Genomic DNA, 25,765 nt, shown 5'->3' with positions numbered 1-25,765 from the left:
AAAAGTCATAACCTTTTGACAATGGCATCGCAGTAATTTTAACAAAAAATTGTATTAATTCGTAAATACACATGAAATTTCAGATGTTAGGTTACTTCATTTTCCTTGGGCCTGGGCTTTGTGTCCTTATTTGTATAAATCTAATACATGATGGGTTTTTTGTTTTTTTTTTTAATTTGGTCTGTTACTTGTATGTAATTTTCTATTGATCTAATGCAATCAACTTCTATTTCAAAAAAAAAAAAAAAAGACTTAACTTCTAAAAAAGAAAACGAGAATAACTATACTAATAATAAATAAATAAAAACGGATCCGGCTCCTCTAAAGTTAGGAGCCGTGAAGTTACATGAAGTTAGTAAAATCTAAGTCATTTAAATTTATCTAACGATTCAAGATAAAACATGTCATCAAGAGTTTTTTTTTTTTTTGACACAACCAACAAGGCATAACTGATGGTGGCATTTGCCGTTCAATCCTCAAGTTACTTTCTCAACATAGATTCCAGGTCCTATTATTGAATGATTTTCCCATTCGTTTTCCAGAAAGAAGTAAAAGGAAGAGCAGCTCAATCTCCATTAGAATTAAGATACCAAACCTTGACAATTATAATAAGAAATTAAAAGCTTTGGTAAGTTGGCTTCCTGTGCCATTAAAAGAGAATAGCTCGTGAGTAATTTATATATAGTGATTTATCAAAGCTGATGACTCTTTTCCTATTGAATCGATTGATCATATTGAGTTTCTGTGGTTACCATCAAAATCAGCCAAATCATTCAAATTATAGCTCTCTGTATATGGTCTTTGTATCCTGATATTCAAATTGACTACGTGAGAATTAAGAAGAGGAAGCAATTCATTTGATAGCAGGAGATATATCCTGACAGAGAATGTTGAACAACAATGAGAGATAGAGGAGATCGATCATGAAACAAGGAGATTGACGGCAAATTTTTTTTTTTTTGGAAGGAGGTTTGACGGCAGTTACAAAAATAAAGGTACCTAGGTTAATTTGGCTGACATGGACAATTTCGGTTCATTTGATCAGTTAAATGGCTTAGATTTTACTAACTTCATGTAACTTCACGGCCCCTAAATTTAGAGGAGCTGGATCCATAAAAACAAACATGTACACTACACTAAGCTGAAATTAAGAAGCCGAAAACGTAAATACTTGCACGATTAAAATTTGTGGACATCTGATATACTGAATTACTGATATAGAATCGCCCCCACGTCCTAAAGATTATACGATGAAGTTACAGCAGCCATGTCCCAACATCAGTCCCACAGTTTCGAGAACTTTCATGGATTATTGGATTCGACTTTCGTCTGAAAGACGCCGAAAACGTGTCACAGAAAGTGAAAATTCGAACTCTGCTGGTCTACTTAGCAATCGTATGAACAGCTTGAACCACAAGCCAAACAGTAACTGGCTGTGGGGTTCATTACTCGACAGTAGAACCGTGTTCATAACGAGCACTTGATTTTTCTACTCAAGAAATGAGTGATATGTATAGAAAGCCAAAAAGGTGTAATGTAGGTGGAGCCTGGGAGGCAGACGCAAGTTCATCCTGAAAGAGACTTGCACAGAAGTGGTGGGAGCCAGAGTTAAAAGACCCCCAAATTCCAATTCCAGTTTTACATTCCAATTCCCACTCCCACCAACTCTCACTATCTCGCTTGCTTTACTTTACTGACCTAGACATGAATCAATTCCATTCAAATTCGATTCCCAATTCATCTTAACAATCAACGAGCATTACCCTTCTTCTTCTGTTTCAAAGCACCTTTTCAGCTGCTCGTTTTTTCCATGTGTATGCACCAGGTACATTATAGGACACCTTTTCTATATTCCTATAGTTATACGCCCATGAATAATTACCTGAACACTGTCCCAAAATGCGTTGTCTCACCACACTCTGTGTGAGGATAGATTCTATATGCGGTGACCAAGTCTAAGACGTGTGGCTGACGAGTAATTCTGCTGTACTATAGGTTAATTGTACACATTTATGTGTCTATTTTTCTTGTCACGTGTTAGGTAGCACGATGAGAGACAGCTATACTGTTCTAGAGAGCCCTTGATTTCTACATCGATGCCGAATTCCGAAAGTTCACCGGTCATGTATCATAAAATGCTCGCTAGACTGTCTCATAATTCTAGGTCATTTTCAGTTTAAGGTCAATGGAAGAACCCAAAGAAAAATAGCCAGAGATCTGTATTTGTCAAAGGCCCCTATTGTCACAATAATAGTACTATTTTGACGGTAATATGTGCACCACAGAAAAAGAAATCGGGAATTTTATACCCTTTGTGTTACTGTAGAAGATTCACCAGGGAAAAATATCTAGCCGACCATATACCATCTAGTCAGAACTGCCTCGTTTTCCATATGGGTCCAAAATTGCCGTTTCATGGTTTAGCCGACTATACAGAACATAGCCACAACGTGCAAGCTAAACTAAAACCGACAACGATTTCCCGGCTTATAGCAAAGGAGTCAAAAGATAAACAGAAGACAATGTCAGATTTCATTCTCTTACGAGTGACTAAGGGTCTTTCTTAAGCCTAATGAGTCACTTTCAGTCCATTGCTGTGAAATGTGAAAGGAAATGACTACCAATAACCAAAGAAATTGCCAGCTACACATTCCTAAACAGTTTTAGCACTGTTAACATCTATATACAAGAAAACTTCGAGCACAAACACGCACTAGACTCGCACACAAAATTACACGCGCGGCATAGCCAGCCTTGGACTCACACACTCCTAACCAGTTAGCACTGTCAACATCTATATACAAGAAACTTCGAGCACAAACACGCACTAGACTCGCACACAAAACTACACGCGCAGCATGGCGGGCCTTGGACTCACACACACAAGTATACCACTTCCTGCATAGGTGAGAACTTGAACACAAGTATAGGACTCGCTCTTCAATAGCTCTTCAAAACTTATTTTAAGTACTCTCTTCCCTTTCCCTTCCAATCTCAATCCTGAGATTAGAGAAAGTATTTTCCATCATGGTTAACTAGTCCCAATTCAAAAAAAAAGAAAAAAGATAAAAAGAAGCAAAGTAGGAGTAGGACCATATGTTCTTAAGACTTTGAATTAAGATCAAATACAAACATATTGGTCAATATGTTCCAACAACCAAGCCAACAACAAGATCAAGTGAAAAACGTAACCAAGCCAACAACATTAACAAGATCAAGTGAAAAACGTAACCAAGCCAACAACATTAACAAGATAAAGTGAAAAACGTAACCAAGCCAACAACATTGAAGAGATAGTGAGCCAGCCAGATAGATTCAAATTCAGCGTACCGCATCTTCTAAAGTTTGACTCAGCATGAACAAGACAACTCTAAAAAAAAAAGTTTCTTGACTTGGAAAATTGATTTTCGTTAGCATAAAGATTGGTACTCAGTGTAGTTCAATAAAGGAATAACAGTCATAATACAATAGTACTAATCCCTACTATGTCATGCACACCACTATATCAATAACCACCATAGTTTAATCCCATCATTTCATCCTCAAGTAGAATTCCTTGCGATATACATTATGTGGAACAAAGACAAAATATCTTCAAGTTGAAAGATCCTCCTCATAATACTAGGCTGATTTGAAGTGTGTAGCAATGGAGGTTAGCCTATAGTGCAAAAACTTCAGCTTGGAAGATCCTCCTCAAATCTATGCTGATTTGAAGTCTATGGCAATGGAGGTTAAGCTAAAATGTGCTCTATGTTTTGTCGAGTTTCTGACACCTTAAGTATACATGAACAAGATACAGCTTCTTTAGAAACATATTCAGACTAAGAGAGTTTGTGAGGAAGCACCTATATTTACAAAGCTGGCATACTTGACACTGCAAAATACTAACTGATAAGCATAAAATGTACATCAATCAACATAGATGAAATGAGAGTTATATTTTCCTTTTCTGGTCTGGAGTGAAAAACAATCTTGAGAAGGGTAATCGTAGGGAATATATACAAACAGACATCTTGAAAATTTCAAAATCAGAGGTAATCATGTCGAAGGAAATTGTAGTAGGGTATTAAACAACAAAAAGAAATATCATATGTAAAGGGGCTAACATTTGAATTGGAACACTAAGACATCAAAGGTAAGACCATAATAGGCAAGAATGAGAAAAAAACATAAGCACCTCCAGCTCAAGAGAAGACAATTCCCCAATGGTGCAAAACTGAAAAGCATACTATATCCAATCATTCCAAAAGAATTCAGGAATTACTTCTTAGAATGTGCATACTACCTGTGCCTATTAATCAACTGACCATAGACTGAACAGATTTAAATATCCAAAACAAAATGAGACACCAAGCTTAAATTTAGGCTGGCAATGCATTTCAATACAAGAATTAAAGGCATCAGCTATTCATATAATCTCAGCATTACAAAAAGAGAAGATGATTTGGAATCAACTATAAATTAAAATTGAAGTGAATTCAGACCTACACGAGTTCAATATATGCCATGGGTGCATTGTCCCCTCGCCTCGGAAGTGTTCTGATAATTCTAGTATAACCACCATTTCTTTCCCCATATCTCTCTGGTACCTCGGCAAACAAGGCATGGACAATTTGCTTCTCATAAATGAATCCAAGAGCCTGCCTCCTCTTATGAAGAGACCCTTCTTTGGCCAATGTGATCATTTTGTCAACATACTTCCTCATCGCGCTTGCCCTTGCTCGAGTGGTTTTGATGCGACCATGCTTAAGGAGCTGAGTAGTGAGGCCTCGGAGAAGCGCCTTCCTTTGGTCGGGAGGCCTGTTGAGCTTAGGCACTTTCCTTCCATGTCTCATTGCATAAACCCGGCCACCATTATCAATAATGGTAAAGTTATGTTCAAAACTCGTGTTGTCTGCGAGAAGAAAAATAAAAGAGTTCAAGGTCTTGCATTATTAGTGACACAGACACCAAACAATGGAAAAATGTCGCACAGTTTATGATATAGAGGCTATTCTTGCAGACATCTCAGAGTAAATCATCTCAGCATGAACCAACTAACAAGCTACACAAAACAAACAATGGAAGTACACAGGCATTCGGGTTTTAATGTCTAAATGAAAATTGAACAAAAAGGATGTTACTTTGCAAGTATATCACGTATTACTGAATGCTGAAATGAAAATTGAGCTGAAATAATGCTAAAAGATACATAATTTCATTAGCAGTAATGCACCCAATTGCCTCCACCTCCATTATTATGTGCTAAAATGAAAACTGAGCTGAAATAATACTAAAAGATACATAATTTCGTTAGCATTACTACACCCAATTGCCTCCACCTTCATTGTTACTCCTTTACTTCATCACTAACAGAGAATTTAACAGCAGAAGTAAATGAAATGATGGGAAAACAGAAAGCAGTACCTGAGAGGCCGAGAGGGTTGAAGGGAGAGAGACCCGTGAAGGACCCAAAATACTTCTGGGGTTTAGGGACAGACTGACTGAGGCTGAGGCTCAGGCGCAGACCTCGATGCCCACAATGTGTTGAAGACGAAGAAGAAGCAGCAACCGTAGACGGTGATGGAAGTGCTGACCTCAGCGACGCCATGCTCCATCTACTCCCAGCATCCACTGTTCCGGTTGCTGTTGCCAATGCCATTGTCATCGCCATTCCCAAATCATACACTCTTTGCTTCTCTGCTTCTTCTTTGTTTCTCGGTCCTTATCTATGAGCCATGAATTTGATGGGGTTCTGGATAAGGGCATATTGGCTAGGAAAATGTGTAAAATGGAACTGAGGCAGGCCTGGTCTTTAGGCCCAATGTTACTGTTTCGCTTTGGGCTGCCCAATGAAAAATCTGACAGGCTTGTAAATGAGCTAACAGAGAGGCAAAATATTAACCTGATCAATCTTAGCTCATAAGAGACTTACTCATCTAAGAGACAATTTTTAAGAGATTCGGAGGGAGAAATTAATCTAACGGATGAAAACAAAATGCACAGTTTAAAGTTGTTATAATTTTAGCTTATAAATATATGTAGTTGAGATGAATTTGTCCTTCACAGTCCCTTAAAACCATTTCTTAGATAAGTAATCTCATATCTTCTTTAACGAGCTCAAGCAACCTTAAATAATTTTTTCAAGGCTCAACTCAGACTCGGCTCGACTTCATTGATTACTTTTAGTTTCATCAAACTTAGTTCCACTCGACTCTATTCTCAAACAAGCTCAAATTTCAACTACGCACACTTGTTTTAATCTGACCTGACTCAATTGTATGAAGATACGTGAGTTGGTTTATAAAAATACGACATAAACGAGCCACATTTATCACATTTACATGTGTAAAATTAAGTTCACACCTGGGCAACATGTTCTGTGGCATTGATGATCAGTCTGGGTTTTGGCCATGGTTTGAACAACAACAATTCAATTGATGATCAGCAGTCAACCCCAATTCTGTGCCAACTAATTCCGTCCCATCAATTGAATCCCAACCAATCCCAGAAAGAAATTTATCAACCACCAAAATGGCAAAACCCATAAGGATGGGTAAAGAACTTAACAAAGACCAAAGAAAAAAAAATAGAACCGAAGTGGAACTAGAGTTGAAGTAAAATGAAGAAAGACACATATTTGGTTAAGAAGAAAGACGTGGAGGTTGAAGATTAGAAGGGAGAGAAAAATACCTTCATTGGTGGAGAAGATGTTGTCCTGCATGTGTGTATTGATTTTTAAGTGTCAATCACTACGTGACACTATTCTAGACCATTAGATATTGCTTTTACACGTGTCATTACGTTGTTGAAAGTTTAGGTAGGTTAGGCAAAGTAAGAGGTTAGGAGAGGATCCTTTCCCAATCTCATATCTTCTTTAACGAGCTCAAGCAACCTTAAATAATTTTTTCAAGGCTCGGCTCAGCTTCATTGATTACTTTCAGTTTTATCAAACTTAGTTCCGCTCGACTCTATTGTCGAACTAGCTCAAATTTCAGCTACGTACGCACACTTGTTTAAGTCTGATTTGACTCAATTGTATGAAGATACGCGAGTTGGTTTATAAAAATACGACATAAACTAGCCACATTTATCACATTTATAGGTGTAAAATTAAGTTCGCGCTAAATTATTTCTTTTAACACAAACTAAATGAGCCGAAATTTTTTTTTTCTTTGATTGAGATCACACGGTATTCTCAAATGCTTCCTAGGCCCAGAGACTAATCCGTGCTCGGAATGTCATATCAAAACGCTTCTTCCTCATGATTACTGAGAATAGATTGAGATTTAAATGAGCCGAACTTAGGTTGTACTAAGCCGTTGTCTCTCTATTTGGTATTAAATAAAGTGAAAATTACATACTTCGATGAAGGAGCAGAGGTCCCCACAGTGACGGTAGCAACAGCGAAGAGGACGGAGGGGAAAGAGATCCACAGCCACAGCTCCATCACTCTCAAAGCTTACCTCTCACAGAGTTTAAGGAGAGAGAGAGAGAGAGAGAGAGGAACAGTTCTGAGCCAGCGACACTTGGAAAAGACAATACGGCTCCCCTCTTCTCCGTTCGAGGATCACTGCAAGGTTCCCTTTTCTCTCTTTCGCTTTAACCAAAAGCGGATACTTTTTAAGTGAAGTTCATAATTGTGTTCGTTAGTTTAAATAATAATTAGTTTCTTAATTAAGTAACAGTGTGTGTGGGTGTGTGTGAGAGAGAGAGAAAGAGACGAAGATAAAAAGCTGAGCAAAAGTTGAAACGAGGTGGAGAAAAGGCATCGAAGAATGAGAGTAGTGTGCGCTGCCACTCAACACACACACACTTACCTGCTCAACTTCCTCACCAACCACCCTCACTCTGTTCTTCAACTACCAGTAACGGTAATTTAACGGCCAGATGGGGAACTGCGGAACTAGGGAGGAAGCTGCTGTGGTGAATGCTCAAGGTGGGTGCATCAAAGCCCAGATCTTTGGTGTTGTGGGTTTTTTCTTCTTTCTAAAGATTGGATTTTTGGTTATACAGTAGTTCAGCAGCTGAGCTCGTTGCCGTCGTCGGTGAAGAGCGAGAAGATTAAGCAGCAGAATCACAGCCGTTCGATTTCAGATCTGAGCGATCCTTCCACTCCACGCAACTTCGAGGACGCGCGCAAGAATGCCGTGCTGTACACGCACGTCATCGCCTTCACGCTCTACGAGCTGGAGACCATCACCAAGAGCTTCAGGTCCGACTACATCTTGGGCGAGGGAGGCTTCGGCACAGTGTACAAGGGCTACATTGACGAGAATGTCCGGGTGGGGCTCAAATCTCTGCCGGTGGCCGTGAAAGTGCTCAACAAAGAGGGCCTTCAGGGCCACCGGGAGTGGCTGACCGAGGTCAACTTCCTCGGCCAGCTCCGCCACCCTAATCTGGTCAAATTGATCGGCTATTGCTGTGAGGACGATCACAGATTGCTTGTGTATGAGTTCATGTTCCGAGGGAGCCTTGAAAATCACTTGTTCCGCAGTATGTTGCAAAATTAGTTTTCGAATTATGCTGTGCTACTTAATTTGCAATTGGTTTGTTTACCCGCCTAATCCAAATATATATTAATTTCGGGGATCATTTTTAGAGGCGACTGTTCCGTTGTCGTGGTCGAGAAGAATGCTGATTGCTCTCGGAGCTGCCAAGGGACTTGCTTTTCTTCACAATGCTGAAAGGCCAGTCATCTATAGAGACTTCAAAACTTCTAATATCTTGTTGGACTCTGTAAGTAGTGGTTTTATCATAATTTGGTTCTACTTCTTAATGTTGACGACATGCATGCAAACTCATTTTTCATCAAAAAAATTCCTGGTTTTCTTTGCAGGATTATACTGCAAAGCTATCTGATTTCGGGCTAGCTAAAGCTGGACCCCAAGGGGATGAGACCCATGTGTCAACTAGAGTGATGGGTACCTATGGCTATGCAGCCCCTGAGTATGTAATGACTGGTATGACTTTCTTCTATATATTGGATTTGCTCGACTTGCATCCATTTGATTCATACAGTAGTTGGAGTTACTCTTTTTAACTTAAACCTTAGTTGAGCGGGAAACAAATCTACGCTTTTGTCTTGTATGGAGGAACCAATTAATTCCACTAAATTCTAGAATTTGACTGCAATTCCTATTTAATAAAAGAATTCCAATATCTATAATACCAGTTAGGTGCTGAAGTTGTGAGGATTGTGATATTCCGTGTCACTGGTTCTAGTATCATTTGAGGAATGCTCTATCATAATCAACTTCTTGTGTTCGATCTCTGCCTTATACATGTTTCCCCTAAGATTGAGTCTACTGATTTGGTTTTTTTTGAAACCGTTTTTCTTCCTTTTACTGGTTAGACTCTGGCTTGCACCGGGTCTGGTACTACCAAAGCAGGGTCTTGGGAGCGTAGAGCTAGCTAGAGCATATATGGAGCGGCTCTTGATGAACATGAGTCAAGTGTGCTTGATGGCTCAAGAGGGTTTCACCATTATACAAGTGGATTGTATTTTAGGCTATAACCTCTTTCACAAGTACATGTACTGAATAAAGTAAATACCATATGAGTCATCAGTAGAGTGCATAAAGATAAATACTTTTCTTGGTATTTTACTTGAGCTTCTATTGCAACGGGAAATTGACTTCACAGATACTTAGCAGCTGCAATGGACTTTTTGTTCCAACTTTTTAGTGCTGACCATAAAATAGATTCAAAGGCTTAGGTCATACTCTTTGATTTATGAGTGATACCTATATGTATGTAAAATCCATCTGTTCTGATCAAGTGTCCTATCAGTTGATGATTAGTACTGCTAGATTCCAAATACTTGTAATTGCATTTTACTATTGAAGTGACGAGTGATACTCTTCCATTGAAATTTTCAGTGTTGCTCTGTTCATCTACCCCTTTATCTTTTCTGTAACTCATAGATCAGAAGTAATTCCACCAATAGTCCTCTCTTTTAGTTAAAAGTAAGACGAGTGAAGTAACGCTGAAACATGCTGCATTGTGTCTAGTTTTCTTGCTTGTATTGTAGCAGGTAGTCGTATTTTGCATGCATCAATGCTTTTCTTCCGCTTTTCTGAATGAAATCTATATGAATGAACAGGCCACCTGACGGCCAGGAGTGATGTATACAGCTTTGGAGTCGTTCTTCTTGAACTTCTGACAGGAAGGAGATCGGTTGACAAGACAAGACCAAGCAAGGAGCAGAACTTGGTAGATTGGGCACGACCAAAACTGAACGACAAGAGAAAGTTGCTACAAATAATCGACCCTAGGTTGGATCAATACTCAACCAGGGCAGCACAGAAAGCTTGCAGCCTGGCATACTATTGCCTCAGCCAAAACCCCAAAGCAAGGCCCTTAATGAGTGATGTAGTAGAGACTTTGGAACCGCTACAAACTTGTAACGATCCAAGTGAATCATCCTTGGGCGGACCATTTGCCATGAGCAGACTTCCTGATTATCGAATGCGTCAAAGGTTTTCTAACAACGTAGGTCCAGGTGCTATTTGTCGATCTCCAAACCCAAATATTTCTCCTGGAGGTCCTGCAGCATGCAGAGTTAGATGAGAATGCATCTTTTATGTATACTTGTTTGTATGCTATCTCCCCCAACCTTTTTTGCAATGACAAAACTTGCTTGTTATATTATGGGTGCATATGTCTCATTGTTTTTGGTTTCATAGTGTTCCTCTAGTCAATAATTTTGGTTTTCTGAGTGTGCTTGTATTCAGATTTTGGCATGCTCATGTGCCAATGAAAATTGCTATCTGAAACCCCCATATATGTTAACATCTAGTTACAGAGCCGCCATTGTTAGTGTTTCCGTTCACCTATATATTTTCACAGCTTGGATCACACCACATTCTGATATTCACCCTCAATGTGCTTAGCCTCGCTTCCATGAGAGTGGCTTGTGCACTTAGCCATACTTCACATAGGCTAGGCATCGTTAACCTGCTTGCATGAACTGCTAGCCTTGTTTTTATAGGCACCGTTAGCCTCCCTTCTACGGGTGTAGACTGATAGACACGAGACATTAGCCTCACTTGTCATGAACATCATCATATTACTTACCATCGACATCGTTAACCTCACTTACATAGACACCATTCACTTTTAACCTCCTGAATCCAAGTTTCAAAGGGAATTGATAAGAATAGCTTACGATTGGTAAATAATGTGGCTCAAAACTACATGCCTATTAACCTTTTGAACCCATAAATACAATCGGCCGGGTCGGGTACTCTTGACTCAAACATGATTAGCCTACCCTGGAAGTAACCCAGATTCCATTTTAAAGTCATTTTCTAAACCAGGCAAATATAAGAACATCTGTCAGAGCCAAAATAAAATATCCATTCATTGACCCCCTTCCCTCTTCATCAAATCTCTTCCACTACTTTCAACCACACAAAATCTCCATTCCTAATAACTGCTTTCTTCTCCGTCTCTCTGGAATAGTGTAGATACTGTACACCATTTGTGTCTGCATATAGGTTTTGCTAAGGTTGCAAAACATGAATGACTACGATTTCATAATCCGTAGCACCATCAAATCAGTTGTAGCCATAATCCTCTTCATGGCGCTATTGACCATTAGTAGTACTACTACTACTTCTGCAGGTAAGCAAAATTCGGAACCGTATTTTACTCTCTACTGTATATTCTTGCCACAGACACAAAACCATTAACAGCACTTTGATCATGTCACTGTTTCAGTATCTCATGATGTTCTTGAGTTTATTCCAATGAAGAATTCAATGGAGTTTCAAGTAGTGGACGTTGTTAGAGCTCACGATGAAGCACGAAGACGGAGGCTGGAGCCCTACCAACTATGCTTGGTTTGCAAGTGCTGCGCCGGCACAACATGCTCCACCATGCCTTGCTGTTTCGGCATAGACTGCCAGCTTCCCGGGAAGCCCTTTGGGGTTTGTGCCTTTGTTCCAAAGATCTGCAACTGTACCAACTGTACAAGTAGTAGTAGTACTCCTTGAAGTCATGTCACGTCTGTTAGATCCATCTTCCTCTTCGATTTCGATCTTGGAGGTGAAAGGAAGACGAAGAAGACTAACAGAATTTGAAAACTATTGGGGTAGAGCCGATCGAGCTGGTGGGCTTTAGCTAGAATACAAATGATGACAACCTTGCAGTGTCAGAGATTAGTAGTAGTACCATAGAGAAAATATTCGATGTTTTACAAATCTTTGAAGGACGCCCCAGTCTTGTATAAAAATATTGTTCACATCACATGGGATACTATATATTGCTGGAAATTATGTACATGCAACCTCACTATATCATACTAGTTGATCTTTCTTTTTTTTTTGGTAGTACATACTAGTTGATCTTGAATAATGTTAGTTGTTCAACAGATCAATGAAGTTATTGATTTAATTAAGTAATGGCTTATAGCTCAACAAGTTGCTTATTTGTTAATTGATTTGATTTTTATTGTATATGAATTTGTTAGAGGTCATGTAAATAAATTTGAGGTCCTAGCTAGTTCATATGTGGGCGCAACCCTTCAGTATCTTCATAGGTCGTATCGATGTATTTGCTCAACGGACATTAAACAACTCTTGCATGGTGTGACCTATATATCTACACGTACAGACGTACTACTACTAGTAACGAGGATTTATGAACTAATAAATTCGTTGATAACTCTAATTAAGTAGAAGATGGACTTAAGATCTAAATCATAGCTATTGAGGGTGTGATTTTAATAATATCCAAAACCAACAAATTCTAACCCCCAAGATGTCTAATAGTTTTAAGTTTGAGGCCATGTGGCTGTCACATTCTTCCTTTAAATCTCTGGTAACTAATGCATGGAATGCTTTGCATGACTCTGATCCAATGCGAAATTTTACCATTTTGTGTGGCAAATTCTCTGTACTTGCAAAAAATTGGAATAAAGAAACGTTTGGGAATTTATTTAAGAAAATTTCTCTCTACAGGACCAAATTTCAATTATCCAAACTCAACTTATGACTAATCCTTCTTCTACTGTGCTACAGGAATCTCTCAATACTGAATTGCATGATCTCTACAAAGATGAAGAAATCTATTGGGCTCAAAAGGCAAAGGCAAATTGGTTGGCTCTGGGTGATAAAAACACAAGATTTTTCCAAACCCAGGCCACCATCAGGAAAAAGAAAAATTTCATTTCTAAGATCAAGGATGACAATAACTTTTGGATAACAGATCCTAACGTCCTAGCTAGACATTTTGTCTCTGATTTCAAGAAATGATTTACTGCTGATTCAAATCCTAGTGTTGCTTCTCTTAATGACTTTATCAACATAATAAGTCCAATTATATCTGATTCTGATAATGCTTCTATCACCCAACAGGTAACTGAAATGGAGATTTTAGATGCTCTCAACTCGATTGGCCCTCTAAAAGCTCCAGGTCCCGATGGACTCCATGCTATATTCTTCCAAAAACATTGGGAAGACTTAAAAGGTAGCCTCGTTCCTATGATCCTGCATTTTTTCTCAAACACTTCTTCTTTACATGCTATTAATCACACTAATATTACTCTGATCCCAAAGGTTGAAAACCCTGAAAGTGTTTCTCATTTTAGACCTATTAGTCTTTGCAATGTCTGTTTTAAAATTATTACAAAAATTCTGGTAAAAAGATTACGGCCTTTGCTTGAGAAATGCATTTCTAATAATCAAGGTGCTTTCGCCCCTGGAAGATCCATCCATGACAATATTTTGATTGCTCATGAACTCTTCTCTGATTTTCAGAGAAAGAAAAGCAAAACTGGTGCCATGGCTATCAAATTGGATCTAGAAAAGGCTTATTGTTGAAGGATATTGACACTTAGTGTGCCTAGTCAAACTAGGATAAGTTCTATAGCTGTAATAGGAGAGGTTTCCTACTCCAAGTTAGATAAGGAATCCTTGTACTCTTAGATTATGCACTTTGTAATCCCTATATATAGGGCTCCTATTCTCTATAATGAAATACACTTCTCTCATCAATCTCTCTCAATACCAATATACTTAAACACGTTATCAGCACGAGCCCTAAACCACAAGAGCTAAAAACCCAAAAAACCTGAAAAGAAATTCTTCTCCTCAAAACTACCGTAGCACCTAGCCCCTTGCTAGCCCGCCTGCTCCAGCAGCCCTCTAGGCCGAGCTTTTCACCGCAGCCCCTGCTACCTACCTGCGCGCCCCTGCGCTCTGCTCGCTGCCCTGCGCTCTGCTCGCTGCCCTGCAGCCCCGCGCCCGTGCGCCTGCAACCTTGCACAGTAGCCCCTGCTGTCCTGCGAGCTGCTCCTGCAGCCACACGCCCCTGCGTCGCTGCCTGCTGCCCCCTACAGCTCTGCTGCTCCCTGCAGCACCTGTTGCGCCCGCTGCTACCTCCTGCGCGCCCATGCGCCTGCAGCTTTGAGTCTAGCAGCTGCCACCCCTGCAGCCTTACTGCACCTCTCGGCCCAGCTTCCTCCTGCAGCCCCTGCTGCACATATAACTTGCTGCAGCACGCTGCTACTCAGATTGCTTCGCTCCATCACGCCTGCATCGACACGCGCGTGATCCAAAACCAACAAGTAAGTATCCAAAAGAGTAAGTTTTGAAGTTCCTAAAAATTTGAAATTTATATTTCTTCTTCTTTTCTCGGGGACTTGAAAACCTCCCTTCTTCTACATCCCACCTTTCTTATAACGTGGGTTCGATTCTTGAAAAGCGGAATCGTGGGGATTCACGCAATTAACGAACTAAGAGCGTTCGTAAGACTTCGGACTAAGAGCGTCCGTAAGCATCGATTTAACGAACTAAGAGCGTTCGTATGCTACGGACTAAGAGCGTTCGTGAGCATCTATTTTGACCATTCAAACATCATTGTTTCGGTCTAATCCAATTATTCTTGGAAATCGATTTCTTGGTAGCATAGCTCGGAAATCTTATTTATATTAGTTTTCGTGGAAGCATTGACTCCGAAACTAACTTGTTCTTGTTTCATCTTTCAGGATGTCAAACATGAACAAACTCGATTTTGTTCCATTGGATTATGCAGGCAAAAGGTACTTAATTTGGGTCATTGATATCGAGATCCACCTTATTGCCCGTGATTTATTGCATACTATCCAAGAGCTTTGTCCTATAGAAACAGCTCCAGACCCTCAAACTGAGAAAGATAATTCCAAGGCACTTGCCTTCATGAAACGTCACATGGATAGTGACCTACAGTTTGAGTTCATAAATGAGGAAAGCGCCATAAAGCTTTGGCATGTGCTTCGCGAACGATATGGCAATGTTCGTGACTCCATACTTCCGAATACAGAAGCAGAATGGAAAGATCTTCGCTTCTCTAAATTTGACACTGTCATGCAATTTTATTCGGAAGCTCTCAGCATCAGAGTAATGATGCGTCTCTGTGGAAAGATGATCACAGAAGACCAGTTGATTGAGAAAACCCTCAATACCTTCCCCGTCTGTGCTATGAGGTCCTCTGACTTATTCCGGACTCATGTAAATGCAAGACGGATCACAAGTTTCCAACAGCTTATTGAAGCTATGGCCACTGCTGAAAGACATGGCAATGAACTTGTGCAAAGAAGATTTGATAGGCTTCAAGATAGCTATCAAGAGCATCGTTCTATGGCTAGAGAAAGTCGCCATCGACGTCATGATCCATACGATCGAAATGCTCAAGAAGGTAATCGCTCAAGGCGACAATCTCACGACCGTAGGAGGCGTGATTTTGAGGGAAATAGGGTTGGAAACCATGGAGCCAACGTTGGCCATGGGCACCACTTTCCAACGCCACCAGTCCTAAGGACTATGCATATTGCGCCAATGCGCCTCAATCAAGGGAGAATCCTCTTTATGGTGTCTATTTCTGATATGGAACGTCTGATCAATGGACCTGAATTTGCAATGTACCTACGGAGGTAGTCGCATCATGGTGATCAAGACTTCGAGTTCACAAAGACTTTAAATCTGGCGATAAAGACAAAATGCCGCAGATTTTTATTTATAGTCTTTTATTTTTCCAAGAATTATGTAATGGCTATTATGCCTTAAATCAATAAAATGACTTATTGTATTAACTCTTTCCCTCTAGGCGTACTCAAGAGTACTTGTGATGTCTAGGCAAGGTTTGATCTGAGAGAACGGTTTTAAAAGTGAGCAACGCTCCACCAAAATCTCGCCTTACCTTACCTGGTCACAACTAAATTGAAATTACCGAAAGGATTGAGTGACTACGATTTGTCTACGGTTTGATTTTTATATTGGATTAGATTTTGGTCAAGAAACTTTGATGTAATCATTGGCTATTATTAATAAAGTATCGATTTATTTGATCTCATGTCATGGACATACTTCTCGAACTTTATTACTTACAAGATGTAAGAGCCAATGGTTTTCATGCGGAAACGCATTGTGAGAATGGACAAGAGTTCCTTTGCATCACCTCTAATGACTACGGAAATAACCGAGTATTAGAGAAACTTATGTGTCGCTCTAGTGGGTTGTATGCAACCACTATTCGAGTCATTGAATCCAACCATGTCATGAGAGATGATTTATGGGATTCCGACACATATAGGCTTTGGCACGACCGTTTGGGACACCCAGGTCGTGACATGATGATCCGTATATTAAAGACTTCACACGGACATCCCTTTTTCAGAACGAAAAGAAGTAAAACTCGGTTTTTGGACACCGAAGGAGCCCCTGCGCCTCACGGCGCCGTTCACCCCCAAATCCGACCATCCTTGGCCGGCGCCGCCTTCCCCCTGCGGCCTCAGGGTGGCATTGACGCCACCAAGGCTCCTTTGTCTCCAACTTTTACTTCTAAAGTCACTTGTGCCTTTGTGGCTCAACCAAAATCCTCATTGGTTGTTTATAAAGCCCATCATTCGTTCTGCAAAGCCTGCTCTTTAGCAAAGTTAGGATCGAGACCATCCTATGCAAAGGACACCAAAGAAAATATACCATTCTTGCAAAGAATCCAAGGTGATATTTGTGGACCTATTCAACCATCATGCGGACCATTTCGATATTTTATGGTATTGGTTGATGCATCGACACGCTGGTCACATGTCATGTTATTGTCCACAAGGAACGCTGCATTTGCTAAACTCCTAGCACAAATAATTAAGTTAAGGGCTCACCACCCTGATCATCCTATTAAGTCTATAAGATTAGACAATGCTGGAGAGTTTACATCAAAGGTTTTTGATGATTATTGCATGTCCATTGGGATTGATGTTGAACATCCTGTTCCTCATGTTCATACCCAAAATGGTCTCGCAGAAGCCACCATTAAACGACTACAAATGGTTGCTCGAGCATTAGTGATGCGCACCAATCTCCCTATTTCTGCTTGGGGCTATGCAATATTGCATGCAGCTGTGCTTATTCGTCTGAGGCCTACTGCCACTCAACCCTTTTCTGCGTCCCAGATGGTGACTGGGTATGAGCCCAATGTCTCACACTTACGCATATTTGGGTGCGCAGTTTATGTGCCAATTGCGCCTCCACAGCGCACCAAAATGGGTCCTCAACGACGATTAGGCGTTTACGTTGGTTATGATTCTCCAACGATTATCCGCTACATAGAACCCTTGACAGGCGATCTCTTTACCGCAAGATTTGCGGATTGTCACTTCGATGAGACAGTCTTCCCATCGTTAGGGGGAGATAAGAACATCAATGTTCAACAGGAACGACCGGAATTGTCGTGGTCTGTCCCCACTCTGTCTCATCTTGATCCCCGAACCGCACAGTCCGAAATTGAAGTGCGGAGAATTCTCGATCTTCATAACGTAGCAGAATCGATGCCTGATGCGTTTTCTGATATCGCTAAAGTGACGAGATCACACATACCTGCTGCAAACGTGCCTGCAAGGATTGATGTCCCTAAAAGTAGAGGACATGACGCCAACTCAAGAATGCATGAGCATGGCGCCAACGTCCCATCTCTCAATGATGGTGACGTTATGGCTAGGCCCACGGCTCCTGCCAGGAAGCGCGGGAGGCCCATAGGTTCGATGGATTCTCGCCCAAGAAAGAAAGCGAGTTTGGCACAGAATAATCCATTAATCATCGATATAAATAATCCATCTCGTGAGAATATTCCGGATTATGGTTATGTCCAAGAGACATCATTGGGGGACGCTCCAATGTCAGAACCAACTCCAGAGAATAGAGAGATCTCCATAAATTACACTAGTGTACATGAGATGATGGATAGAAATTCTATGGCGATTGATGATGCATTTGCATATCATATTGCGAAAGGGATTATAGAATATGATGATATCGAACCTCGCTCTGTTGAAGAATGTCAACAAAGAGCAGATTGGCCTAAATGGAAAGATGCGATCCAGGTTGAATTGGATTCACTAACAAAGAGACAGGTATTTGGGCCTGTAACGCAGACACCCCCAAGTGTAAAGCCTGTTGGCCATAAATGGGTCTTTGTTAGAAAGCGTAATGAGAAAAATGAGGTGGTAAGATATAAAGCCCGCCTTGTGGCGCAAGGTTTCTCACAACGCCCTAGAATCGACTATGAGGAGACATATTCTCCCGTAATGGACGTTATAACGTTCCGCTACCTTGTCAGTTTGGTAGTTTCCGAAAAACTTGACATGCAGCTTATGGATGTGGTTACAGCATATCTCTATGGGGATCTAGATTCAGAGATATATATGAAGGTTCCAGACGGACTTCAATTACCCAAATCAAGTGGCTCTAAACCACGGAGCGCGTTTTCAATAAGATTAAAACGCTCACTATATGGATTAAAACAATCTGGACGGATGTGGTATAACCGTCTAAGTGACTACTTGATTGGGAAGGGATATATTAACAATGAAATATGCCCATGCGTGTTCATTAAAAGAACAAGTTCCGGATTTGCAATCATAGCAGTTTATGTCGATGACATGAACCTAATTGGAACTCTAGATGAGTTGAAGGAAACTGCTAAATACTTGAAATCCGAATTTGAGATGAAAGATCTTGGGAAGACACGGTTTTGTCTCGGTTTAGAACTCGAGCACCGTAGTGATGGGATTTTGATCCATCAGTCTGCATATACTCAGAAAATTCTAAGGCGCTTTAATGAAGATAAAGCAAAGCCTGTGAGTACTCCCATGATCGGTCGTAGTCTTGAGCCCGGAAAAGATCCGTTTCGTCCAAAGGATGAGGACGAAGAAGCATTAGAGGCCGAAGTGCCCTATTTAAGTGCAATAGGCGCATTATTGTACTTAGCTCAATGCACAAGACCGGATATCTCATTCGCAGTGAACTTGTTAGCTCGACATAGCTCTGCGCCAACACGCCGCCATTGGATTGGTGAAAAGACAATCTTTCGATACCCAGGAGGTACGATTGATATGGGCCTATTTTATCCCTACAGAGAGAAAAGGAATGACGGAAGAATGGGATCGGACCCCATTAGGCATGAAGCCGCCGTCCACCACAACATAGTGGCCGGCCATGTTGCTGCCAACGCCGCCACCACCATCAAGGGTGGCCGGCCTCACCCTATCCCCCCTCCATCAAAACAACAATGATGTCTTGATGGGTTTTGCTGATGCAGGGTACCTCTCTGACCCTCACAAATGTCGCTCCCAAACGGGTTATGTCTTTACCATGGGAAGCATCGCGATATCTTGGAGGTCTACAAAACAGACCCTTGTTGCTACTTCCTCGAATCATGCAGAGATTATTGCTCTACATGAAGCCGTACGTGAATGTATATGGCTAAGGTCTATAATTAGACACATTCAAGGAAGTTGTGGTTTGAAGTCTACCACAGATGAACCTACATGCATTTATGAGGATAATGCAGCTTGTATTGAACAAATGAAGTTAGGTTTCATCAAGGGCGACAACACCAAGCATATATCGCCTAAGTTCTTTTATAATCAGCAACAACAATCACTTCTAAAGATTGAAGTGAATCAAATCCGATCAGAGGATAATGTAGCGGACTTATTCACTAAGTCGTTACCTAAATCCACCTTCGAGAAACATGTGAAGAGTATCGGATTAAGAAGGTTATCCGAACTCCCATGATTGTAGCAATCAGGGGGAGATTTCGACATCAGGGGGAGTTACTCAGTCTCGAAGGATCAAGGACGTGTTGCACTCTTTTCTCCTCCTCGAGTTCATTTTTATCCCACAGGGTTTTTCACTTGAGCAAGGTTTTTAACGAGGCAACGGATGAAGCGTCACCACCAAGTTTGAGCGGCACAAGGGGGAGTGTTGAAGGATATTGACACTTAGTGTGCCTAGTCAAACTAGGATAAGTTCTATAGCTGTAATAGGAGAGGTTTCCTACTCCAAGTTAGATAAGGAATCCTTGTACTCTTAGATTATGCACTTTGTAATCCCTATATATAGGGCTCCTATTCTCTATAATGAAATACACTTCTCTCATCAATCTCTCTCAATACCAATATACTTAAACACTTATGACTTCATCAATTGGAATTACATTAAGGCTTGTTTAAGTAGATTTGGCTATTAAATTGGCTGGATCATGGAGTGCATAACTTCAGTTTCCTTTTCTGTTATTATTAATGGCAAACCCGAGGGTTATTTTTGCCTTACTAGGGGTGTAAGGCAGGGTGATCCTCTTTCCCCATATATCTTCATTCTTTGCATGGAACCCCTAATTAGGCATCTAAACAGACTGTCTGCCAAGTCTTGCTCCCATGTTGGGATCCTTTCCTCTCCTCATTGGCTTAAGATCTCTAACCTTATGTTTGCAGATGATTGCCTTATTTTTTGTAGAGCTTCTAGTAAGACTGCTAGAAACGTTATGAAAATTCTAAATGATTTTTCCTCTGTTTCGGGTCAAAAAATCAATTTTCAGAAATCCTCTCTGTACTTCTCGCCTAAAGTTCTCTCCGGAACAAAACATGACATTGTTAATATCCTAAATATTCAGCACAAAAGTACTATTGGCAAGTATCTCGGTGTCCACAATATCATCTTTTGGAAAGATCCAATTAATGCTAAAGAATTGCTTTTGAAAATCTCCAACAAGCTTGCAGGTTGGAGAAAGGGTCCCTTTCAAGAGCAGGGAGGCTCACCCTCATTCAAGCTAACCTTTCAGGTATGCCTAATCACATAATGTCGTGCTTTAAATGCCCTTTGAAATTAACAAATGCAATTGATAAAGTTTCTAGAAATTTCTTATGGGGTTCCAACTCTAGTTTTAACCCTGTTGCTTGGCACCAAGCTTGCACTCCAAAAAGTATGGGAGGTTTAGGCATTCGACCTTCTGCTCATTTCAATAATGCGGCTATTGCCAAACTTGGCTGGAAAGTTCTCACCCAGCCAAGTAACTGGTGGGTTAAGATTGTTACTAAAAAATATCTTAAAAATAGATCCTTTTTCCAAGCTAAGAAAGGGCAAAACTGCTCCCTAGCTTGGAAAGGCATCTTAGATAGTAGAGACATCATTCTCAATGGAATGAGATGGATTATTGGTAATGGTCAAACTGTTAATTTTTGGACTTTTAACTGGATTTTCCCCTTTCCTCTAGCTAACCTTCTTGATGAAAATCAGACTGCTTCTATTCATTGGAATGAAACAGTTAGCGATTATATTTTAAACAATAAGTGGAATAGAAATAAATTGTTGACTCATTTACATACGGATGTTGTGGATCAAATTTGTGCAATGCCTATTCCTATATATCCCCATGAAGATGCTTTTATCTGGGGGCCCTAGCCAAATGGTGCGTTTACTGTTAAATCTGCCACATGGTTACAAAATGCAAATGCAGAGAGCCATGTTCAATCTCCTTTGCTCAAGAAACTCTGGCAATTGAATGTACCTCCTAAGGTGAAGGTCTTTGGTTGGCTTCTCTTATGAGGTAGACTTAAAACCAGAAGTAGATTGCACAGGTTTGGCCTCATTCACTCTAATCTATGTCCGTTATGCAATGCTAGTGAAGAAACTATTGACCATTTATTATGTCATTGCTCTATGTCAAGATCTGTTTGGAACCTGGCCAATTGCACTGTTTTGCTTAATGCAAATAGCCTGCACCAGAAATTAACTGAGTTATTTATTGATGATCCTTATGATGCCAATCTCTTTGCTAAGATCATTTCTCTTTGCTATCACATTTGGAAAGCAAGAAATAACAATGTTTTCAGGAATGAAGCTTTCTCCTCCCCTGCTATAGTGGCCATTGCAGCTTCCACTTCTCAAGATTTCCTCATTCATAATCCTCCTGTAAGGCGTCCTCCAGATCAGCGGGAGCACATCAAATGGAATCCTCCTCCTCCAGACCATGTTAAAATCAACTTTGATGGTTCAGTCATCCAACAAAACAACAATGCAGCTATTGGCTTTGTCATCAGAGACAACTTTGGATGTCCTGTTATTGCTTGTGCTAAACGAATTGGGAAAGCTAATGTCCCTCTGACTGAAGCTCTTGCTCTCCGGGAAAGCCTCCTAAAAGCTCAAGAGCTTAACTACACCAACCTGTTGATTGAAGGGGATTCCCAACTGGTCATTCACTGTGTTATTAGGAAGACCAACACTCCTTGGCATCTACAGTTTATCATCCAGGACATCAAACAGCTAGCATCCAACTTCAATTCAGTCGTTTTCACCCACACTTTACGGGAAGCTAATTTTGTGGCAAATGCCCTTGCCTCCATAGGCCATGGATCGGACGAGCTCATTTCGTGGACCAGTCACTTTCCCTCGAGTTTTAATTCAGCTATTAGCTTTGATCTGTTTGGCGTAGGCTGCTCTAAAGGAGCATCCATTTAGCTTGTTTTGTTAGTCTTTTCGTATCAAAAACAAAAAAAAAACCCTAAATCGCTCAAAATGAAGTTTGTGGTCGGCTTGATACACTAACTCGATATTGAGTCTCTTAACACTATTTTTAGTGTGTCCTCCTGTGTCATTTATGATTGTGTTGAAGTCTAAATTAAAGTTGTTATTATCAAATGGGGGGTGAAGGAATTGTCAAGTGTCATCTACTAGGCTGATGGGATTTATTTATTACACAGGTAATACATGTCATGTCATGTTATTTATGCAGTTAATTTTTGCATTCGTGTCTATTATTAACAGATTGAGTTTGACACGACATGAACGTAATATGTGATTACAAATCGCTACCCTTTACTACCTTCAACAAAAGTCCAACATAATAGGAATGATGAACATTTTTATAACATACGGTAAGTGGATTAGGCATCCACTAACTTAAAGTATAAACTTCGAATTGGCTGATGAACTCCTCAATTATGGATTGCTTAATTTTCCTCGTCTATTCTATATTCCTAGTCAGTTTTCAAGTTGCTTTCAATAGCAACTTAATTTGTGAACAGAAAACGCACAAGAAGTGGACTTTGCTGCCACTAATTTTGCCACCACTCATTTTACATTAACAAATACAAAACACTAACAACGTCCTCCGAGTTAAACAACTTAATCGAAAACCAAGTGTACGTTCTCACTTATTATAGCCTAATGCGAATTAAAGCTAGAATTAACATCATTATCCCTCATTCCCTCTCTAATTATCCTTTTTTTTATTTTTTATTCTGGGTCTTCTTAATTACTCCAAAGAAGAAGGGTAATATATGCTTTACACACTCCACCACAATAGTGGGAAGAAAACAAAGCATGTAATTAAGAAAAATTAACCTAATGTGGGGGAATAAGAGAGCACTGATGCTTAGTCTGTGGCTCGATAGAGGAATAATAATACTTTTATATTCTTAACACAATTGTTGCCTTCTTATATAAAGGCTTGTCATCCTCCACATGTTCTGCATCCCATAGAAAAAATGGTTTTTTGCACCAACAGTGTCTGGAGATTTGGGTGACTGACAATATGATACCCGAACTTACAAAGTTATCAAAGTAATACCCAGACTCAATTTTTCTTATCAACGTAGTACCCACGGCCATTTTCCGTCAAGGAGCCGTTAATCTTGATCACGTGTGACGCACGTGAGTCACAAAATGAGGGCAAAAAAGACTTTTTCACTCCATCAAACCCTAAATAAATAAATTCAAAATTCAAAATAATTGGTTTTTCTCTCTCCTCCCGAAACTCCATGTTCATCATCTTTTTTTTTTCTTTTTTTTTTTATCAACCATGTTCATCATCTTAAATGCAGCAAAAAAGCAACCAAAACAAAACGAATCCCAGCAATAAGAACATCAACGTAACCCATTCAAGTTCATCTTCTTAAACCCAGCAAACCATTATGATGCGATTGATGCCATCTTTCTCTCTCTAGAGTTTCAATCAATTGATACAAACTTAAAGAACAAAAAAAGAAGAAAATTTGATCAACAGTACAAACTCAAACAACAAAATCAAGTAAATTTGATCAACAGATCTGCTATAATTCCATTAAAGGCTACCACATCAGCAGATTCATGTTGGTAACACTTGAACCCAACAATTCTTCATCTTCATGTTCTTGAACCCAGCAAAAAAAGAATCGCAACAATGTTGATTCATTCATGTTCTTGAACCCAGCAGAAAAAAATCTGGTCTTGACTTCTGAGGGCAAAGTTTGCTCAATTGATTCTTTTGATCTTATCTCCACATCCAACCCCAAGGACTTGAGGACATTAACAAATTCAGAGTCCAACTCTTCCTTCAATTCCAAAACCTTCCCCTTTCAGGCTATCATCCAAATTATCAAGGCTAGACACCCCCAGCATCAAGATTAGACACAAAAACAAACATTCGAGATTCAAAGGACAAGAAAACAACTAGATTGCAACACTTGAACCCAGAAATTCATCATATTTATGTTCTTGAACCCGGCTAAAAAGCAAAAGAAGAACAATTCAGCAATTCTTGATTCGTTCATGTTCTTGAACCCAGCACGAATTTCTAACCCGCAGCGGCCTTTGACTAGGTTGAGGTGGGGATCCACTTCGTTGGCACCGTCGATAGTGAGATCGAGGATCGGGTAGTCATCGAGGTTGGATAATGAAATTCTAAGAGTGATGACTTGTTGGTGGCCGGGTGTTCTCGAAAATTCCGATGATGTTGTGAACTTTTCCCGGTTGTAAAAGCTCGCCCAAGCGATCCACAGTGTGTTTGACGATGGAGCCGGAGCCGAGACCGAAGATCATGCCGGACTCGACGACCTTGTAGGCGGCGATTTTCTTCAACTCGTCTTGGGTCAGAATTGAAGAGCTGAAAGCAGAAATTGGGAAAGAGAGGAGGCAAGAAAAGGGTCTTACTTGTTTGATCCATTTGTGTGTCACTAAAACTCTTGGTCAGATCAAAAGAAAAAGTTGAAGAAAGGAAGTTGAAGGGAGGGGAACTGGGCGAGAGTGCAGAGGAAGAAGACGAGAGGTGAAGAGGATAAAAAAAAGAAAAGTAAATAGGTATATATTATTAATAATAAGTAAAATGTCAAATAAAGGGTAAATCAGTCTTTTTGCCTTCATTTTGCGACTCACGTACGTCACACGTGGTAAAGTTAACGGCTGATTGACAGAAAATGGCCATGGGTACTACGTTGATAAGAAAAATTGAGTCTGGGTATTACTTTGATAACTTTGTAAGTTCGGGTATCATATTGTCAGTCACCCAAGTCTCCAGACACTGTTGGTGCAAAAAACCCTAGAAAAAACTAAAGATATTAATTATCCACTACGGAATCAGAACATCTCGTTAATCGCTATCCAGATTGCACCACTATTGCTCAGCAGTACACCGGTATACCTTTATTTTATCCAACTTTGCTTTTTTGCCTGATTTGATCGAAGAATACTATGATCTAACTCAAATACCT

General features: G+C 40.2%; 4 protein-coding genes across 5 annotated transcripts; 3 read left to right on the top strand and 1 right to left on the bottom strand.

Moving 5' to 3' along the window:
• Positions 1 to 4,328: 4,328 nt before the first annotated feature.
• On the bottom strand, positions 4,329 to 5,737 carry LOC133723834 (large ribosomal subunit protein bL17c). Its single transcript, XM_062150698.1, has 2 exons — positions 5,407 to 5,737; positions 4,329 to 4,894 (listed from the first exon to the last, which is right to left on the bottom strand). The coding sequence occupies exons 1-2, from the start codon at positions 5,651 to 5,653 to the stop codon at positions 4,485 to 4,487; spliced, it is 657 nt and encodes a 218-aa protein (XP_062006682.1). The 5' UTR covers positions 5,654 to 5,737; the 3' UTR covers positions 4,329 to 4,484.
• A 1,610-nt stretch (positions 5,738 to 7,347) lies between these two features.
• On the top strand, positions 7,348 to 10,664 carry LOC133723833 (probable serine/threonine-protein kinase PBL8). Of its 2 annotated transcripts, XM_062150695.1 has the most exons (6): positions 7,351 to 7,559; positions 7,668 to 7,918; positions 7,996 to 8,475; positions 8,582 to 8,718; positions 8,819 to 8,942; positions 10,085 to 10,664. In XM_062150695.1, exons 2-6 carry the CDS (start codon positions 7,870 to 7,872, stop codon positions 10,549 to 10,551), a joined length of 1,257 nt encoding a protein of 418 aa, XP_062006679.1. In that variant the 5' UTR covers positions 7,351 to 7,559; positions 7,668 to 7,869; the 3' UTR covers positions 10,552 to 10,664. The 2 variants fall into 2 exon arrangements, with proteins under 2 accessions (XP_062006681.1, XP_062006679.1); XM_062150697.1 differs by having other exon boundaries at positions 7,348 to 7,918; positions 7,999 to 8,475.
• Positions 10,665 to 11,323: 659 nt separating this feature from the next.
• On the top strand, positions 11,324 to 12,386 carry LOC133723835 (uncharacterized). Its single transcript, XM_062150699.1, has 2 exons — positions 11,324 to 11,607; positions 11,704 to 12,386. Exons 1-2 carry the CDS (start codon positions 11,502 to 11,504, stop codon positions 11,976 to 11,978), a joined length of 381 nt encoding a protein of 126 aa, XP_062006683.1. The 5' UTR covers positions 11,324 to 11,501; the 3' UTR covers positions 11,979 to 12,386.
• Positions 12,387 to 21,959: 9,573 nt separating this feature from the next.
• LOC133722742 (uncharacterized) lies at positions 21,960 to 22,757 on the top strand. Its single transcript, XM_062149614.1, has one exon. The coding sequence runs from the start codon at positions 21,960 to 21,962 to the stop codon at positions 22,755 to 22,757; it is 798 nt and encodes a 265-aa protein (XP_062005598.1).
• The last annotated feature ends 3,008 nt before the right edge of the window (positions 22,758 to 25,765 follow it).

This window comes from Rosa rugosa, chromosome 7 (assembly GCF_958449725.1).
Source record: "Rosa rugosa chromosome 7, drRosRugo1.1, whole genome shotgun sequence".
In the NCBI taxonomy this organism is placed as follows: Eukaryota; Viridiplantae; Streptophyta; class Magnoliopsida; order Rosales; family Rosaceae; genus Rosa; species Rosa rugosa.
This window is presented reverse-complemented; position numbering and strand designations above follow the sequence as displayed.

Bases quoted from the DNA above. Each gene is read 5' to 3' on its own strand.
- LOC133723835 (XM_062150699.1), top strand. From the start codon at position 11,502: ATGAATGACTACGATTTCATAATCCGTAGCACCATCAAATCAGTTGTA. The intron at 11,608-11,703 runs GTAAGCAAAATT...TCACTGTTTCAG, and splicing joins TACTACTACTACTTCTGCAG to TATCTCATGATGTTCTTGAG.
- LOC133723833 (XM_062150695.1), top strand. From the start codon at position 7,870: ATGGGGAACTGCGGAACTAGGGAGGAAGCTGCTGTGGTGAATGCTCAA. The intron at 7,919-7,995 runs GTGGGTGCATCA...TTGGTTATACAG, and splicing joins TGCTGTGGTGAATGCTCAAG to TAGTTCAGCAGCTGAGCTCG. The intron at 8,943-10,084 runs GTATGACTTTCT...ATGAATGAACAG, and splicing joins CCCTGAGTATGTAATGACTG to GCCACCTGACGGCCAGGAGT.
- LOC133722742 (XM_062149614.1), top strand. From the start codon at position 21,960: ATGTCAAGATCTGTTTGGAACCTGGCCAATTGCACTGTTTTGCTTAAT.
- LOC133723834 (XM_062150698.1), bottom strand. From the start codon at position 5,653: ATGGCGATGACAATGGCATTGGCAACAGCAACCGGAACAGTGGATGCT. The intron at 4,895-5,406 runs GTACTGCTTTCT...TTCTTCTCGCAG, and splicing joins CAACCCTCTCGGCCTCTCAG to ACAACACGAGTTTTGAACAT.